Genomic DNA, 14,926 nt, shown 5'->3' with positions numbered 1-14,926 from the left:
GCACAGGGGCCCCAAACCCAAGGAAGCCAAGTAGGGCTTCTCCCTCTGCGGCTCTCACAGACACAGCAGCCTGGGGCCAGAGCAGAGGCCACGGCCCTGACTGCACCATGCGCGGGGACAGGCCTGCCTCCCAGCAAGAGAACCAACCCTGGGGTCCCAAAGAGATGATGGCCACAGCAGGTATGATCAAGAGGGCTTCCCTTCTGCCCTCGAAGTCAAAGCTCAGCACCCCTGGATCAAGCCACACAAATCTAAGCCTAAAAGTCAGTAGTGATTAAGCTAACACATAGCAGGGTTCAGATGCACCAGTGATGTGAAATAAAAGCAAAAGACACTTAATTTTCAAGAGTGGGCATAACGCTCACATACATACTCTCTCACACCCACTCTCATTCATACTCACCCTCACACACCCACGTTTCCGCTCTCATGTACACACACACTCATGTGTCCCTGGCTCATGCTGACACAGAGCAGGAGGTCAGTGCAGACAGGACAACCTTCAGGCAGATGGCTGCCAGAGTGGGAGCTGACACAAGGCCATCCCAGGACCAGAGGCTGGGCCACGGGACACTGTAGCCATCAGCCATGCCACCCGCCCAGTGGGCCACTTGTGTTGTTCAACAAAGTAAAATGGTAGCTAACCAGCAGCCCCAACATCCCAGAATGGAACCATGACAATTAAGCATCATCAGCACATTCCAGCATCAACAGACCTGAAGGTGTAAAACTGTAGACCCGGTGGCTGTCCATATGCACCACAGACTTAGCCCCGAGCCCCAGGGAGTACCCTGGACAGGAACCCTTGCCCCACCACACGGTCTGCACAGGAAAGCCATGACCATACGTCCAAGGGCTGGCCCAGGGCTGCACTTGCACATGGAGGAGACAGGAGGGGCCTCAGTATCCTGGACATGGAAACCATCCTGTTTAGACGCCCACTGGCAGGGACATCCGTGAGGCAGGATGCTCACCGATTGGTGGAGCCATTGTAGCAGTAGTTGGGCAGGAAGTCGTAGTTGAGCTCCCAGAAGACGTGGAGAGTGATCCTCCCATAGGGTGCCGACACGTTGTGGTTGGCCTCCCGGAACATGGCATCGAAGCTGTCCAGAGTCAGGTACCTGCTCAGCAGCTTGTGGGTCATGCGGTTGATTTCCAAGAGGCCGTCCAGCTCCTGCAGGACCAAAGGGACAGGGGTGTGAGGACAGAATCTGGCCTGGCATGGCGGCCTCCATCCCCTCTGTGGGCAGCACCATGGTAGAGGGGTAGGGACAAAACAAGATGTGAATGGTGAGGGGCTACACTGAGGTGAGTGAGTCAGGCCAAGAATGCACAAAAGGGGGGGTGTCTAGCAGGCCACGGGAGCTTGCTTCTCACGCCTAAATTCAATACATCCTTTCAATGCTCTTGAAATGCCCCTCCTTTCCATGGTTGTCCCCAAAGGGCCATCGGGCCATTCTCTACCACTGGCTGTGGGTGCTCAAGTCGGGCTTTCCTAACTAAAGTCATTCAAAAGCACAGCTGTGCAGCAGGGCCGGCAAGCATGTTCAGAGATGGCCCTCTGGGCTTTCACAGTCTTCACAAACCCCGCTCCAGGTCTGCACTATCCCCTGCAGCAGCCACCAGTCATACACAATGAACTGAGATGCGATGTACATATGAGATACACAGATCTCAGAAACCGAATATGAAAGCAAAGAATGTAAGAGGCCCACGTCAATAAGGTTTTTATAACGATTCTATATGGAACTGTTAAATTTTGGACATGTTGGGTTAAATAAAATAGACTACTGAAATTAATGCCCCCTATTTCTTCTTCCTTTTCTATCTTAAAAAATGTGTGTGGAGTTCCCGTCGTGGCTCAGTGGTTAACAAATCTGACTAGGAGCCATGAGGTTGCGGGTTCGATCCCTGGCCTCGCTCAGCAGGTTGGGGATCTGGCAGTTGCCGTGAGCTGTGGTGTAGGTCGAAGAAGTGGCTATGATCCATCATTGCTGTGGCTGTGGCGTATGCTGATGGCTACAGCTCTGATTAGACCCCTAGCCTGGGACCCTCCATATGCCGCGAGAGTAGCCCTAGAAAAAGCCCCCCCCCAAAAAATGTGTGTATTTGTTTGTTTACTGTGCCTGCAGCATGTGGAAGTTCCTGGGCCAAGGATCAAACCAAGCCGCACCAGTGACAAAGTCAGATCCTTAACTACCAAGCCGAGAGGGAACTCCTCATTTTCCTTCGCTATTATGACAACACATAAATTTCTATTTCAACAAGCAAATTTCTTTAAGGGCAGGACCAGTCTAAGTCAAAGCCTCAACCAATGATTTTAATCCAAATCATGTAAAACCAAGGACAATGAAGACACCATGGCTTGGATCAAGCCAGGCTGCAGGAAGGGCCACTGTGAGCTCTGCATCCTGAGACAGCCTGGATTCTGAGAAAGGGCCAAGGAGCACTCTCAGCCCCATGAAGATGCCCTGCCCAGAAGTGGGCCCAGGACACACACCCCCCATCCCATCCAGCAGCTTCTCTAAGAACAAACATCTTCCTGGAGTTCTCACAAGTCTGTCACCAAGTGCCTGCATCTGTTATTCTTGGAAGATAGATTTGGCACAACAGAATTTCGGTAATTCTCACTTTCTTTCCTGCCAGCAAAGGTCTGAGGACAATAGGATTTTCTTTCCCTGATCACTCTGCTCAGACACCCCGAGAGGACTTTTCCTTTCCCTTGAAAGTCCAACACTTACACACGTGTTCCTTGGTGTGGCCACTTTGGGTCAGTTTTCCCAGGCACATGATGAATATATTTATACTGCATTTTTTACTTCATTGGTTTTTCTTGAAATACTACTTCACCAGGATAAACAGAAATTGATATCTGTTCCAATTTGTGGCTTTGGTTTTCGCCCTCAGGGGTTTTCATGATATGTATGTTTGATCCTCACTGTTCATCTTCTACATGATTTTCTCGCAAATCTCTTTTGTCTGTCTTCACTTCTTTTTAATTTTTTCCTCCTTTCGTTCTTTTGCCAGATCTTTTGTCATAGTTCAGTGTAATCCTTTGTTTCTGAAGTGAATTCAGAATTGTGAATACTAAGAGCAGGTGCTCAAAGAAGATGCCCGGGACAGACCCCGCTCCATGAGTGCGTATCTTTGGATCTCTAGGCAAAAACTGAACCTACCATCAGGTCCATGTGTCAATAAGGACAAAAGGGGAAGTAGCTCCAATCCTGGCAACCAGCCTCCCTAAAACCAAGCTTGAGCTTGAGAAAGGAGAGAGCACTTACGACTATTGACGTCAGATCTTCACTCTCGAATCGCCCAATTGCCAGTTCCAGGGACTTGTACATGGCGGCTGAGACGCGCTGGGTAATCAGACGATTGAGGTCTATGGACCTGCCCAGGAGCTGGGCACAGAGGGTGGAAAGTGTTAACAATAACAACAACAACAACAACAAACCCAAATAAGCAAGTACATATCCATCCTCAGAAACTGATTCCAAAAGATACAAAAATCAAATGATGGGCGTTCCTGTCCTGGCTCGGCAGTAACAAACCCAATTAGTATCCATGAGGATACAGATTTGATCCCTGGCCTCACTCACTGGGTTAGGGATCCAGTATTGCTGTGGCTGTGGTGTAGGCCGGCAGCTGCAGCTCTGATTTGACTCCTGGCCTGGGAACTTCCATGTGCCACAGCTGCAGCCCTAAAAAAAAAAAAAATAAAGACAGAAAAAAAAAAATCATAGGAAACTATGATCATATCCCCTACTTTGCTAGAGCTGAAACTCTGCAAGTCAAAACTGTAAAGAACTTGCGTAGTATCCTCTGCAAGTGAATTTACACTTACTTCATGGATAGAAACTCCAAGTCTCTCCAGAGTCCTGGAAGAACCTGGGTCTGGCAGATAGCGCAGCCCCAATAACAGGTTTGGGGCCACCTCAGAACAGAGAGTGGCCTCTGCATGCCTCACCCCCACAGTGTCACAAGGATGAGAAAAAGAAAACCATTCCATCTCTATTGCAGAGTCCTAACAGCATGTGTGCACCTCAGCATCACTTCAATAACATAAAAATACAGACAAGACGTTGGTGAAAATGTTCAAAAATGTGAATAGTGGTTATCTGTAGATGGACAGAATTACATGGAAATTTTCCTATAGTTTTCTGTATTTTCCTAACTTGTGGTGATGTATATATATTATTTTTGAAGAAACAAAAAAGCAAGCACTCTATTTGTACTCTTTGTGCCTGTAAACAAAAAAGCTCCTCCCCTCACGCTGATCTGACCAGCATCTGCATCTTCTCTTAAGCCTGGCTTTTGGGCTCCTGGAGAGGAGCTGCGTTTAGGCCAGGCCTCCTTCAAGTGTCAGGATATCCAAGAGAAACTGCTCTTTTTTTTTTGCTTTTTAGGGCCACACCCGAAGCATATGGAGGTTCCCAGGCTTGGGGTCAAATTGGAGCTACAGCTGTCAGCCTACACCACAGCCACAGCAATACTGGATCCCTAACCCAGTGAGTGAGGCCAGGGATCAAATCTGCCACCTCATGGTTACTAGACAAATTTGTTTCTGCTGCGTCACAACAGGAACTCTGAAACTGCTCTCTTTACAAGGATGTTCTCACAGCCATGTAACACACTGACGTCTATTAATAACCCGGGGTGCTCCAAGAAAACCGCACTCTTTACCTGGTTGGCTCCAGGCCTCACCACACCCAGGGGAGACCTGGCTCACCTGCACGTGCCTCTGCTTGAGCAGCGTTTCATAGCGGTTAGATGGAGGGAGGTGGATTGTTGCTCCCTGATTCTTGCACTCTGATCGTAACCGTTTATCAAGAAGCAAACTAGCAAGGAAAGAAGAGAGGGCATTTCTCATGTGCTGTGAATTATAATGGAAATGTCAGATCAAGCAGCCCAAGATTCTGTACCCAAGTTATAAACCACATGCTCACCTTCCCGCCATAACCTTATAATACGCAAATATCTGGTCTGCCAGCTTATAAACAAATTGGTCAAAGCATAGATTCACCTGAAAAAAAAGAAAGCATGCATTAAATTTTGCTTCCCTAAATCAAGAGCAAATAACACAACTTTAAAAAAAAAAAAAAAAAAAAAAAAAAAAAAACCTTGATCTAGCAATTCCACTTCTAGGTATTTATCAGAAGGAAATGAAAACAAAGTCAAAATGCTATCTGTATCCCAGTATGTCCACTGCAGCACTATTCACAATAGTCAAGACATGGAAACAACCTAAGTGTCCACTGATGGATGAATGGATAAAGATGTGGTATGCGTGTATACACACATACACACACACCTATATTTTAGATTTTAGAATATTCTATAAAATAGAATATTCTCAGCCATAAAAGAGAAGAAACCCTGCCATTTTTGACAATATAGAGGGGCTCTGAGGCTACTATGCTAAGTGGAGTAAGTCAGACAAAGAAAGACAAATACTGCATGATTTCACCGATATGTGGAATCTGAAAAAAAGAAAGAATATCTCATAAATACAAAGGACAGACTGATAGTTGCCAGATGTGAAGAAATGGGTGAAGGTGGGCAAAAGGTACAAACTTCCAGTTATAAAACAAATAAGTTCTGGGGATGTAAAATTTAAAAATCTAAAAAATAAAAAAAATCCCAACCCTTTGTTAAGGCAACCAAAAAAGGCTCTTAAGGGGAAAAGAGAAACAAACTACTGTCCAATGAAAGCAGATTAAATCTATTTCAGTGTGACCTGGAGTGACCACCACACCCCCACTGAAAATTACGTCAGAACCTTCCCTACTGATGGAGAGAAATGTTCCATGCTCTTAAAGACAGGAATATGAAAAAGTCTCTATTCACTATGTGTACTACGTTTGGGTCCCCACCCTGGGGGCAGCTCCTGCCTCCAGGCGTATGTCCCAGGAGCCACTCTCTGTGGCCTCTGCTGGCTCCAAGGTTGGTCAGGGTAGACAGCCCTGTAACTTCACCCTCAAAACTGTATCCTCCCTTGGAGATGGGGCTAGCTCCTATCCTACCCCAACTAGGATAAGAACACCCTGTGTCAGTGCAGAGCTGCCCCAGGACCCATGGGTTCTGCCTGTGGTTCATCCTGTCTCACCTGGAAGCCCATGCCATCCCCCTATAGAAGCACTTCCTGTGATCTCTGTGAGACATGGCTGGACAGTGCAATCTGTTGAGGTTAAATTCTCTTATAGCCTAAGCTAGAAAATAAGATGTATCTCCTTAGCTGTGTGTACATAGACTTAATTCCACTTGTAGAAATTTATCCTCAAGAATAATCTAACACAGGGAGTTTCCACTGTGGCACAGCAGAAATGAATCTGACTATTATCTATAAGGATGCCAGTTCGATCCCTGCCCTTGCTCAGTGGGTTGGAGATCCGGCGTTGCTGTGGCTGTGGCATAGGCCAGCAGCTATAGCTCCAATTTGACCTCCATCCTCGGAACTTCCATATGCCATGGGTGCAGCCCTTAAAAAAAAGAAGAGAGAGAGAGAGAAGAATCTAACACAACTAAAAAGTTCCATGCAAAGAAATTCATTAAAGCATTATTTATAATAAGCAAAAATAAAAAGCTAAAACGAGAAATAAAATAGGGTGGTTGAATGCATCTATTCTATACCACACCCCTGCTCTAGACTATGTTCATGACAGAAGACAGGCAGCAATATGCAGAGCTTATGACACACAGTCACATGAAAAAGACATCACCCAACAGCTGATGTTTTAAGACTCTAGCCATCATGTGTGGATGCACGAGAAAAGGGCGGATAAAAGGGTTCACCCCAAAATCTTCATCTCAACGTTCATTCCACTGTTTAAACGTCCCTATGTTACAAAGAAAATTTGCTTCCTCCAATACCCAGAAAAAAAGGAAATTAAAGAAGCGTATTAGAGGTGCTCGGGCCCTCACCTCTGCCTCGATTTCATCGTAGAGAAACTGCTTGTTGAACCTGGTGAGGGCGTAGTGGGCACTATCATTGTACAGGTCCAGTGAGTAGAGGACGTACCTGCAGAGAGGGGGTAGCAGTTAGCCCAGCCACACCCAGGCCCTCTTTTCCTCTCTCCCAAGGAAAAACAATCTCTTACTTCAAGCACCAAACTGCATTCCTTCGAGGGCCCTGATGGCAGAGCCCCACCAGGCTGGTCAGACCCTCAGTAGGACACGCTTGGCTCAGCCTCACCCAGGGCATCCAGGGTCCACGAGGGCCTCCTGAAACTATATCTTTTCACTTATCATGTTTCAAAGATTTTCACCCCAATGTGCAACACCTTTTTTTAGGTCTCTTTAGGGCCAAACCTGGGGCATATGTAAGTTCCCAGGCTAGGGGTGGAACTGGAACTATAGCTGGTGGTCAACACCACAGCCACCACAACGTGGGATCCAAGTTGAGTGTGTGACCTACACCACAGCTCATGGCAACACAGGATCCTTAACCAACTGAGCGAGGCCAGGGATCAAATCCGTGTCCTCATGGATTCTAGTCAGCTTCATTACCACTGAGCCACAACAAGAACTCCATTTTCTTATTTTTAAGAACTATCTGACTTAAAAAAAAAACAAAACATGAAGGCCCCAGGCCCCATGAACATGTTCAGTGTGGCCAAAAGCCCCTCGATCCCTGGAAAAAAGGTGGTGGCCAGTGGTCTCCAGAAGTAAGGTCCCTCTGAGGACTTGAGAGCAGCAGGCCCAGCGAGGCCCCAGAGGCAAGACACTAGCTAGTGAAGGCCTCTAACGCTGTGCAACAGACATCACAGTCGACAAAAAAGGAACGTGGCCCACCTCCTAACCTGCATAGCAAGGAAGGTGGAGGTGGACCTGCCTGGGTGGGGCTGCAAATCTGGTCAGCATACAACACCCCTTTTGTTATTACCTTCCCTCTGTAAGCGTCATATCTTCACGGAATTTTTTGTCTTTTTTTTTAGGGCCATACCTGCAGCATATGGAAGTTCCCAGGCTAGGAGTTGAACTGGAGCTGTGGCTGCCAGTCTACACCACGGCCATGGCAATACAGGATCCAAACCACGTCTGCAACCTACACCGCAGCTCATGGCAACACCAGATCCTTAACCCACTGAGAGAGGCCAGGGATCAAACCCATGTCCTCATGGATACTAGCTGGGTTCATTTCTGCTGAGTCACAATGGGAACTCCAAGTTTCATGTTTTCAAAGTCTCTAACCTTGCTCCCCTGGCTATGCTTTGACACTGAGCCCCAAACTCTAAACAAAGATGTTCAGTGAACATTTCCTCCCCCAAATCCATCTGGGTCAGAGGCCACGAAACAAGAGAGGCTAGGCCACCTCTCCCCTTGCTGAGTTCCCAGGGCCTCACCAGCACCTGGACACAGCAGACTTAATTAGTTCCACTGCATTAGTTCCCCATTTTAGTCTGAAGCCAATTCACCTGTTCCTTGTATTGATCTCCAATGTCTCACCCCAAGAATTATGACTTCAAAGGAAGTACTGAGAAGAGTCAGCCCTTCCCCCACCTCCCAGTTTCCAAACCACCAAGGGCTTCGATCACCAGGGACAGAGGCTGGGACAGGCCTCCAGATGCTCACTCCATCATCGATGCCTCCTTGGTCTCCAGGATATGGTCTGTCAGGATCCAGGGCATGGACATCTCAATGGGGAACTGGATCCTTCTACCCATGGTCAGCTCCAGGAAGAACTCTCGGAACCACAACTGTGAAAGGTCACAGCACTGCTGGAGCGTCTCTTGAGAAATTCGAATGATACCACGTTACTCATCTGCAAGCCTAAGACTCCTTGGGGGGTGATGCAAGGGGGTGCGCGTCAGGCTCTCAGCCCTGAGCCCCAGGGAGTAGATGTGAGAGAGGAGGGGGTCGCACGGGCCTTGCACACAGTGTGGCCACAGACAAAGCCACCTGGATGTACTCATTCTCGCTCACAGAGTCAGTGTCCAGCCTCACAGGCCCAGCATGGACACCACCGCCCACCATCAGGACCTCATCACACCATGGGCCTTCTGGTGGGACTGGGAGAAAAAAAAAAATGTCTTTTTTTTTTTTTTTTTTTTGCTTTTTAGGGCCGCACTTGAAGCACATGGAGCTTCCCAAGCCAGGGGTCAAATCAGAGCTGTAACTGCCAGCCTGCGCCACATCCACAGCAATGGAGCTGCAACTGCAACCTACACCACAGCTCAAGGCAATGCTGGATCCTTAACCCACTGAGTGAGGCCAGGGATCGAACCTGCAACCTCACGGTTCCTAGTCAAATTTGTTTCCGCTGCACCACAACGGGAACTCCAAAAAACGCCCATTTTATAAAAGGAAAAATAAAAATGGGATTACTTTATTTACTTTGGATGCAGAATGTAGCACTACATGCATACATGGTGCAGAGCTGTCTGATGCAAAATAGACAGACTGAAAAAGAACATTTCAATCCTTTTATGAAGTGAAAAACAAAACTTCACTATTACTCTAAAACGGCAGCACAAGGCAGCCAAAATAGAGGCCTCCTGTCCTGAATAGCTACAGCACGGTAATAAATGTAGACAGGTCCGTGATGACAAGCCCAGTCATCCCAGGACAGGCTGCTCATGTCAGGTCACCTGCCACCTTCCCCACATCACAGGCAGGGGGGCAGTTTCTGATATCTATCACTGCCTGGGTCTGGAACTAGGTGACAGTTATAGTTGGCCTGTGTTGCTGACCCAGAGAAGGTTACAAAGACTTGCGTCCAGGTTACTGGGCCAGTCCCAGGCCCCACAGGCCTCATTCACCTAAGGGCCAGCCACATGGAGGGAGCTCCAAGCCGGTGATGCATTAGAAGCGACAGGCGAGGAAAGGCCACGAGGGTTACAACATGTGTCACCGGCCGGGTGTGTGAAGGGACCACAGCAGGAGCGGTCAGACAGGCAGAAGCATTCTAGACGGTGTTAGTGGTGTTAGAACATGCTGGGCTGGACGCTGGTCAGCAGTAGCTCTTACCACTGAAATTTATCAAGTGGGTGTAGAAGAATGACTCGCGATGAAATTTTTCAATGTCCAATATGGTGGGCCCCTCAAGGCTACTCCTCAGGGTTTTCTTGGAACCACTTTTGTCTGCAATGAGGGACTCTAGCATGGTTCTCACCATGTAAAGCTGCATTATCCAAGGAGACATTTGCGGGGGAGAAAATACACATGGCACATTAGTTACGACAAGCGCTTATCAACTACGAGGGGGGCTGCTCTGCTGGACACCACGCCGGTCCTCACTGGGCGGCGCCCGTCCGCACGGCCAAGTCGCTGCTGCTGGGGACAAAGAACGTGGAGCAGAGCAGTTCACCTTGTGCCATAAATGTCAACAGGAAAAACAAACAATGTCTTACCACCAAAGGTTAAAAGAGGCGGATAGGTGTAGGACTGCCTCAGAAACGCGTTAACCACATGCAAGAGCCTTTCCGCGCCCAAAGACTTGAGCTGCCTGAGCAGCTCGGCAGAGCTCAAGGACTCCGCCATGGTGCGCACCAGGTAGAGCTAGACACGGACAGACGGGAAAGCGGAGACAGCGTTAGTCACGCGCGGCACAGAGCGGCGACGCGCATGCGCATGGGCGCGGTGGGGCGCCTGCGCAGACTGGACAGACAGACATTTCCCCCCTGCTCCCGCCCCCCCCCCGCGCCCGCCCCCACCCACCTCCTCCCCGAGCAGCAAGGCCCTCCCACCAGGTACCCCAGAGGCTTCACACAATGCCATAAGCACGCTCTGCTGGGAATTCCCTGCGAGGCTGGCAGAAGAAATTGTAAAAGCCCCCAACGCAGAGGTGATGAATAAGAAGGCCAAAGTCCCAAAACAGGAGGCGAAAAGCAGAGGGCATATTAAATCAGGTATGAGGGTCAGGGGAAATGTGCCTGAGAGGCAGGAGGGGGTTGAACGTGCCAGGAGAGGGAAAAGCAGGACAGACCGAAACTATGTTTTTAAATCCCCCCCAATTTTATCTTTAGAAAGGATGATTTTTAGACCCAACATAAAAATTACAAACATACATTAAACACCCACCAAGAAACACAGCATAAATACAGACACGTGGACTTTTACCCACATTTCGGGTACGGGACTTGATGCAGTCAAATTAGGTTCTGCGTGCAAATGACCAAACCTGAGAACTGCTAAGTGTGTATATCCCCGATTCATTTGGGTGGGAAATAAAGGAGCAGAAAAGACAGAGGCAGCACTTGACCTGCCCAAGCAGACAGCGGTGAGGTCATTTCTCTCCCGACCCCCCTTTCCATCCCCCAACTCAAGGCCAGCCCACTCAGGGGAACAGCAGGAAGCAGGGGAGCGAGGGAGGAGAACCTGGGTGCTAGAGGGTCCCACGGCGCGCCGAGGCACTTTAATGTCGAAGCCACTCTTGGGGTCCTTCTCACCCCGAAGGGCAGGGTCATTGAAGGGTTCGTGCCCTGTCTCCCAGTCACACACGGTCTTCCTGATGGCCTGCAGGACACTAAACCACCACCAAGTTGTCAAGGTAGACACAGTGCTGACACCCTCAGCACGTTTACAATCACAGAATCTCCTCACCTAACACACAGTCAACTCTTACACATGAATTCCTCTGGGGGCAGCGGGATAGGGGGTGGTAATGGACCCATTCAATAAGAAATTTAAAAATTTTTTAAAATCGGAGTTCCCGTTGTGGCGCAGTGGTTAACGAATCCGACTAGGAACCATGAGGTTGCGGGTTCGATCCCTGCCCTTGCTCAGTGGGTTAAAGATCCGGCGTTGCCGTGAGCTGTGGTGTAGGTTGCAGATGCGGCTCGGATCCCGCGTTGCTGTGGCTCTGGAATAGGCCGGTGGCTACAGCTCCAATTTGACCCCTGGCCTGGGAACTTCCATATGCCGTGGGTGCGGCCCAAGAAATAGCAACAACAAAAACAAAAACAAAAAAAAAATTTTTTTAAATCGATCGTTTTCTGGGGATATTACCAGCCCCGGAAGATCTAATGTAGTTGAGTTTGCTTCAGTAAGCCCAGAAGTAATGTTTTATTTCCTAAACATTGAGTCATGCTAAGCGCAGCAAGAGGACAGACCTCAAACATCCACCCAGAGCTGCAAATCAACCTCCCTGTGACTGATCTCATTTTCTAACTTGAACATGAACTCACCAACGCAACCTTGGGGACTAAGTCTGTGTCCTGAACTCATTTGGAACATGCCCTCATTCCCACTAACACTCCTCTGTGCAAAGTTCCCCAAGGGGCCACCATCGGAGCAGACGCACTGACACACCCATCCTGATCACCTCTCAGGAAACGTTCTAGCTAAACCCAGAGTTACTCTTAGACTACACTGTGTATTTCCTACGTAGTGAGGCTCCACCACAGCAAGCATGAGCAGAACTGAGGCACTACTGAAAACACAAACGCCTCCACCCAGCTCTCCAGGTGAGAGGACCAAAACTGGAATGCTTCACAGTATAGGACTTATTAATGCTAAAGCTGTATCATTCCAGATGACAGTTATGTCAACCATACAGGGACAAAATGAAATCAATACACATGTGAGCCCCTGGGAGTTTCATTTTACATAAATGTCTCCAAAAGACAACTTTATCTAAAAGGCTAAACATTATAATAGAAAATTAGGAGCTCCCTTTGTGGCTCAGCAGTTCTCAAACCCGACTGGCATCCATGAGGAGTCGGTTCAATCCCTGGACTCGCTCAGTGGGTTAAGGATCTGGCATTGCCCTGAGCTGTGGTGTAAGTGAAAGACTTGGCTCAGACCCCAAGTTGCTGTGGCTGTGGTGTAGGCTGGTGGCTGTGGTGTAGGCTGGTGGCTACAGCTCTGATTGGACCCCTAGCCTGGGACCCGCAATTGGCCGCAGGTGCAGCCCTAAAAAGAGAAAAAGACTAAAAAGAAAAAAAGAAAAAAAATTAGCTCAAGATTGCTGCAAGAGCTCAGCAACATGTATGTAGTTTTCAACCAATTTGTAGTATAAGCCAAAAAGAACAGAAACAAAATTACTAAAGAAAACACACTGAGCTGGCAGATGAAATGCTGGGCCGTCTGTCCCTACAGGCCTGGTGAGCAGAACTGTCAGATGGATTCTGAGATTCTCCCAGGCCCTGGATAAACACACCCTGTCCATGGGTCTCTTGATTGCTTAGATTCTCTATAGTTGACTTATCGTGGGTTGTTCAGGAGAATAATTGGACCCACTGAGGAAATTCACCAAAGGAGTGCCTAGAGGTTGAATATAAATGCACTGAGCATGTTAATGAAAATTTAACCCTACAGCTGTTCAAATCTAAGCTGGTCTTTCAGTTCTAGACAAGTCTGTGTGGAGAGGTGTGTGCAACAGGACTGACCTCTGGATAACGTTCTTCTTCTTCTTGATGGCTTGCCTGAGCGGCTCCCTGAGGGTGACCTGGGAGAAGTCCTGCAGTGCAGCGTAGACGGTGTGGCGGATGGCATGGTTGAACACGCTCTCCATCCTGCCCATCAGGACCTGCAAGCCTTTGATCATGGCAATCACCTGAAGGGGGACACATGACCTTCAGTGTGCTGGAGGGTGACATATGAGTTCCACGGGCTTGACACACACCAGGAGGTTGCCTCCCCTGAGCATGGGGCCTCTCTCTGGCCTCCGGTCTCACTGCTCTGTACCTGCACCTGCAGCTGTCCCTGTTCTTGGTCTGACCCCATCAGACCACAAGCGCCTTGAGGGCAAGGATGATATCCTTGGCCTGAAGCCAACAGAGGCATTTGGTAATGGACTCAAAACACTTCTGAATCCATTAGGGTACACGACACAGAAGACTTCCAACAATGAAAAAAAGAAAGAAAGAAAGAAAAAGATGCAGGAAAAGCAAATTTGTTATTATCTGGAAAAGAAAAAAGTTACAAGTTTGTAGCCCAAATCCCATCTGTTAAACAATAATGGCACAGTGAACTAGTATGCATAAAAAGGCCAGAAGAAAAATGCACCGAACTGCTTAAAGTTCTTTTCTGTGATGGCATCAGAGACAAGATACTGTCCTCATTTCACATGCGTGTTTTCTCTGCTTGTTTGGGGGATATATATATGATGAATCTGGGTTGCTTTTCTAATGAGGAAAAAAAAGAGGGAGAAACTTCTATTTAAAAAAGCAAAAATTCTGGAGTTCCCATTGTGACTCAGAGGGTAGTCCCCATGAGGATGTGGGTTTGATTTTTGGCCCCACTCAGTACATTAAGGATCCGGTGTTGCCGTGAGCTGTGGTATAGATTTGGCTCAGATCTGGTGTTGCTGTGGCTATGGTGTAGGCTGGTGGCTTCAGCTCTGATTCGACCCCTAGCCTGGGAACTTCCATATGCTGCAGGTGTGGCCCTAAAAAGACAAATAATAATAATAATAATAATACAAAGGACAATAGCTGAGGACTTGAGGATAGAAGGACTTGCTTTACCAGACACACAATTAACTGTTGTAACTAAGAGGGGTGTTAGGAAAGGAAAGACTGACATATGGATTAGAACATGAGCACAAACGCTCCCGCCCAGGTTTGATCACCTGACTCACAACAGAGGTGGCAGGTAGAATAGGTGGGAGGATTGGTGGGGGCATATAAATGTGAAAGGCGGAATAAAAAAATATCCAGAAAGCAATGTAGGAGACTAACTTCATGACCTTGGGACATGCAAAAACTTCCGAAGGCAGAAAACTTAGAACTACCAAAAAAAAAAGAGCTCTTATTGTGGCTCAGTGGGTTAAGAACCCAACTAGCATCCATGAGCCTGCAGGTTCAATCCCTGACCTCACTCAGAGGGTTGAGGATCCAGTGTTGCTGCAAGCTGCAGTGCAGGATGGCAGCTGCACCTCCATTTCAACCTCTAGCCTGGGAACTTACATAAAAGAAAAAAAAAGGAGTTTGCATAGTGGCACAAGCAGAAACAAATCCAACCGGTAACCACAAGGATGAGGTGC

The 14,926-nt window shown here is 48.1% G+C and overlaps 1 protein-coding gene across 2 annotated transcripts in view; it reads right to left on the bottom strand.

Annotated features, from left to right (window-relative positions):
- The window catches only part of CYFIP1 (cytoplasmic FMR1 interacting protein 1), a 99,676-nt gene that overhangs the window by 28,070 nt on the left and 56,680 nt on the right, over positions 1–14,926 (bottom strand). The window contains exons 14-22 of one of the 2 annotated variants that reach the window (XM_084999708.1): positions 13,329–13,495; positions 11,317–11,464; positions 10,350–10,497; positions 8,572–8,728; positions 6,922–7,018; positions 4,947–5,023; positions 4,730–4,838; positions 3,282–3,401; positions 975–1,174 (exon numbers count right to left, since the gene is read on the bottom strand). In XM_084999708.1, coding sequence (XP_084855834.1) covers positions 975–1,174; positions 3,282–3,401; positions 4,730–4,838; positions 4,947–5,023; positions 6,922–7,018; positions 8,572–8,728; positions 10,350–10,497; positions 11,317–11,464; positions 13,329–13,495 — 1,223 coding nt within the window. Of the gene's footprint in view, positions 1–974; positions 1,175–3,281; positions 3,402–4,729; positions 4,839–4,946; positions 5,024–6,921; positions 7,019–8,571; positions 8,729–9,966; positions 10,121–10,349; positions 10,498–11,316; positions 11,465–13,328; positions 13,496–14,926 lie in introns of both variants that reach the window. The other variant, XM_084999707.1, reaches the window with a different exon arrangement.

Source organism: Sus scrofa, chromosome 15 (assembly GCF_054392235.1).
Source record: "Sus scrofa isolate SSC_HxYL_T2T_F1_AM1 chromosome 15, Sscrofa_HxYL_maternal_Yorkshire_Landrace_v2.0, whole genome shotgun sequence".
In the NCBI taxonomy this organism is placed as follows: Eukaryota; Metazoa; Chordata; class Mammalia; order Artiodactyla; family Suidae; genus Sus; species Sus scrofa.
The sequence above is the reverse complement of the archived record's forward strand: the minus strand, read 5'-3'. Positions and strand labels throughout refer to the sequence as shown.